Source organism: Phalaenopsis equestris, unplaced genomic scaffold, assembly GCF_001263595.1.
Source record: "Phalaenopsis equestris unplaced genomic scaffold, ASM126359v1 Scaffold000123, whole genome shotgun sequence".
In the NCBI taxonomy this organism is placed as follows: Eukaryota; Viridiplantae; Streptophyta; class Magnoliopsida; order Asparagales; family Orchidaceae; genus Phalaenopsis; species Phalaenopsis equestris.
In genome coordinates this window covers 2,148,681-2,153,165 of record NW_018164565.1, presented here as the reverse complement: position 1 = coordinate 2,153,165, position 4,485 = coordinate 2,148,681, and the positions used below count along the sequence as shown (strand labels likewise).

The window sequence follows — 4,485 nt, the reverse complement described above, 5'->3', positions numbered from 1 at the left end:
TTCCTAAAATTGGAGCCAAACCATAGGATAGACTGGGAAGTCACTGAGGTTCTCCTCGGGATCTGTGGCCTCCCCTATTTTCTCTTCATTTGGATTCCTTAACAATGTTTCAGATTTGAGCTTTTCCCCCTTCACACATCTTTTTCCGATTTCGTTGTAAAGTCCTATCCTTTTGACCTCTTTGAAGATGATATTCCCTGATTTTTATCGAGAGTTTTCTTAGGTGATCTAGGTCATTTAAGATGTAATTAACTATAGGGGCTTGCCCTTATAGGAAGCTTTTCCGAACCCAGCTTAAAATAAACCCTATTTAATTATTTGTATTAAATAGAGGAACTTGTCGGCAAATAAAACGGTTTCGCAGACCCAAACGGATGTCATATGTTTTCCTAGTTTATTTGATTGAGCCTCATCCTCAAGTCTTGTGTTTACCCCTCGGGATAGATACAGGATTTGAGGTAGAGCGCTCTTTCATTTAAACTGTGAAAAATATGAGGTCAGTTTGAAATATATATATATACAAATTATACATATATATATGCAAATTAAACGTGCTTCCGAACCGGGAACGAGATGTCAATTCCGGCGACCGACAGCTTCTTATGGACGACCCCCCAAACAACCTCTCTTTCTTTTTTTTGTGCCGACAGGTACGTAGAAGAATAAATTTATATGGATCCTTATTTGGGATTTAGTAGCTCCTTTAGGATATGTGCAGATTGATAAAGCTTCTTTATGGTCTTAAACGTTCTCAAGAGTATGGCTTGACAAATTTATAAAAACCATGAATAGAATGATGTACAAATAAAGTCAACAAGATTATACCCTATTTATTAAACACTCTATTGATAGAAAAAATATAATTCTTATTCTTTTTGTTGATAATATAATTGTTATAGGAGTTGTTATTGAATGAAAGGAATTACTTCGGGGAAAACTTGTTAAAGAATTCAAAATCAAGGAATTGTGAAAACTTAAAGTTTTTTTAGATATATAAGTTACCTAATTAGAACAAGAATTTTTATCTCCTGTAAATTTTTTGGACCTATTAAGAGAAATAAAGTGATTTATTGTAAACCATTTGAAATTTCTGCCAAACTGGATTTAAACTAGACACAAATGAAGAAAGAATTGAATTGGACATTGGGTACTATCAAAGATTAATTAGGAAATTAATCTATCTATCACATATGCGATTTGAAATTGCTCTTACAGTAACTCTCATAAGTCAATTTATGCACCAACTCAAAGAATCTCCATTTAAACTACTTACAAAGTTCTTCAATAACTTAAATCTAGAATAGAGAATTCTCTGCAAAAAAAAAAAAGATAAGCTACAATTTGAAGACCATACTATGCTGATTATTTGAAAGCACCAATAGATAAGAGATCTTTAAGATATTGCACATTTCTTGGAGGAAATGTTATAACATGGAGAAGTAGAAAATAACCTTTATTTTAATATCCAATGTTGAATTTGAATTCAGAGCAATTGTTTGAGGGATCTATGAAATTTAATAGAATAAAATCGCTTTGGGACATATAAAAAATCAGTTAGAAAGAGTCCATGAAGATATACAATGATAATAATTTTGTTATCAGCATTGTTCACAATCTTGTACAACATGATCGATCCAAATATGTGAAAATGGATAGATATTTTATAAAAAAAATAAAAAGTGGATTGATTTTCACTCGTTTGTCCCATCAAAAAAAAAAAAAAAGGAAAGAGATTGTTGACATATTTACAAAATAACTTAATAATATCACATTCAAGAATATTAGAAGAAAACTTAACATGATAGGTCACTACCATCTTGTTTGAGGGCGAGCGTTGTAGGATTATCGGACCAAGAGAGTGCTAGATATGAAATATAAGATGCCACAGTTTTATTGCTTACACGGAAAGACCTCTCTCATTGATTGACAATCTTTTAATAGATTAAACAATGGGATAACTTATGGCGGTTTTCTGTGTTTGTTATTTTAATTAATTAATTATTTTTTCTTTCTATGTAATTTTTTTTTTGTATAACTTTTGAAAGAATGATCTATCCAAACTTCCCTAGCTACTTTTTTTTTCTATAGATAAAATAGTATTGAATCCCTGTTACTTGTTGCTAAGTTATCAGCGTGTTCAAATAGTTGTCTTTTTTTCTTCCATTATCATCTTTGACAAGTTATGGGTTCTAATATCTAGTTTTTCCAATATTTGTATCTCTTTCATAAAGGACTTATTTTTTTGTTTGAGCAGGGGGGATTGTTTGAAAATGTTTACTCTTTTGCTTAGTTTTAGTTTTAGCAGTAATTAAGGTGCTTATGTTATTCATTTTTACATATCCACCTAGAAGGATGTTAGATGTTATTCCTATTAATATTTTTTTTTATAATATGAAAGAATTTTCTCTATCTATGATTTTACTTTAGAGATGTCATTGGTGAACACTACACAAACATAATTAACTTTCTGTCTTTGGTTATTATCTTTATTTGTACTTACGATGTGCTCTTGATAGGAAGTGATTGCTGATCTCATCTTGTTTTCTTATGAGTCCCATTATGATGGTGTTTATGTTTCTTATGTTTCTTTTTTTTTTTTGGAAATCTTTTCATAGTGAAAATGAGAAACTCTTTTATTTCGTACTTTGCTTTAGGTTTTTGTAGGCTTTAGAATTATCATGCCATCTTCCGCCATAAAAATTATTTATTTTCTTTCTTTTCTAATACTTACTATTCGTGCTAGGCCAAATTACATGGTTTTCAAGGCACTCAGAAATTTATCCCACACAAGAGCTTCTGCAGAAGCTGGGGGGTTTATGTACAACTTGCATAGACTAAATTAACTATAATAATTAATAAAAATTTGAAAGCAAAAGTTAGCTGGCCTAGACGTGTGTGCACAATTCATCTGATTTCATCTTGTTAAAGATGTCAGTTTTTAGTTATGTCATGCAACGTCTTATCAATTGCTTGAGTTCTTCTGCTGTCTTTTTTTTATTAATATCTTGCTATTATCAGGACTTGAATTTTTTCCCCCTGCATTTCTCTTTTTACCGTTCTTGAGCTTATACTCTTGTTTGGTAAAGGGATGCAAGGAAATTCTTTTTTTTTACTTTAATTCCATTTTGTAGCTTTTTATTTGTTTCATACTATTGTTGATTAGAACTTGCAATGCTTTTGTTCTCTGAGTTGCAGAAGTCAGCATAAAAGGAATAGTATTTCTTTTATTTAATCAACATTGCAAAAGGTTTTTCTTCATTAGAGCTGTTTCCCTATTTATGTTTTTCTCTTCGATTGTCTCATTTGTCTCAGAATCTTCCGCATGATGCTTACAAGCTCCTTCCAGTGCCTTCTCCCATTGGCGGCGTGCTGGTGATTTGTGCTAATAGCATTCACTATCATAGTCAGGTGATTTAAATATTGATTAATGTTATCTGTTGGTTGCTTGGGTTTGTTTCGGTACCACATTTTGCCTGTTTTTATGTGGTATCCTTATGAATTTCTAATTTTATTGCAGTCAGTATCTCGTTCACTTGGTCTTAACAGTTTCTCTGCTCAGCCGGAAAGCAGGTTCTCTTATTTTGTCTCCTCAATGCATTGTATATCTAATTCTTTCTTAGGCATGATATGGACAAATGTATAGCACTAGGGTTTAGGGTGGTCGTCGAAGGCATAGCACGTGAACATTTCCTCTCAAATTTCTGTGTTCCTATTGGCATTGTATTGTATATGATATAATGCCTTAAAGAGATGGTGATAATTTATTGTCATAACTGGTTTGATTAGCAGTGTGGCAAGCAGTCCGGAAATTTATTCTGTGCTGTATATATTAATTAGCTGTAAATATTTTGGAAAATTCTGAAAAGCATCTAAGATAAAAAAGCAGCTAATGCAATTGCTCATTATGGGAATTGAAGTTATTGTATCAAACAAATGGCAATGCATTGTCTGTTGCATGTTTACATTAATTTTATTCATCATTTTCTTTGTTAAACTTTTCCAAACTATTTGCTGCATTCTGCTTGACTTGTTAAACCTATTCTTTGTAATTAATTTCAAACAAGCTTCTACCATGTTATATTAGGTTTACACCTCCTTCATTATAACCAGTGTATTTTATATTACTCATTATATTTGTTCAAATCACCTAATTGTTTTTTTAATTTCTTCGTTTTCAATAGATATCACTCTAATTATTCTTTTAATTTAACCATAAATTTCACAAACATTTTAAAATATTCTTTTTTTTTCTCTCATTCTTGGATATGAACAACCTTTTTAGTACTTAACACTCAAATTCATACAACATTAATGGTGTACATGTTGTGAGAATTGCAGCGGAATAAAACAGGAATCGACACAAATCCAGAAGAAGAACACAAAGATTTAACGAGGTTCGGCAAGGAATTGCCTATGTCCTCGGGAGCGAGCGGCGGTTTCACTATTTCAGAGAAGTTACAATACATCCCATAGGGTTACACATAT

General features: G+C 31.6%; 1 protein-coding gene across 1 annotated transcript in view; it reads left to right on the top strand.

Moving 5' to 3' along the window:
• Positions 1–4,485, top strand: part of LOC110021222 (cleavage and polyadenylation specificity factor subunit 1-like) — a 75,185-nt gene that overhangs the window by 22,205 nt on the left and 48,495 nt on the right. The window contains exons 6-7 of the mRNA XM_020719632.1: positions 3,313–3,408; positions 3,518–3,570. Of these exons, the coding sequence (XP_020575291.1) occupies positions 3,313–3,408; positions 3,518–3,570 (149 nt within the window). The remainder of the gene's footprint in view (positions 1–3,312; positions 3,409–3,517; positions 3,571–4,485) is intronic.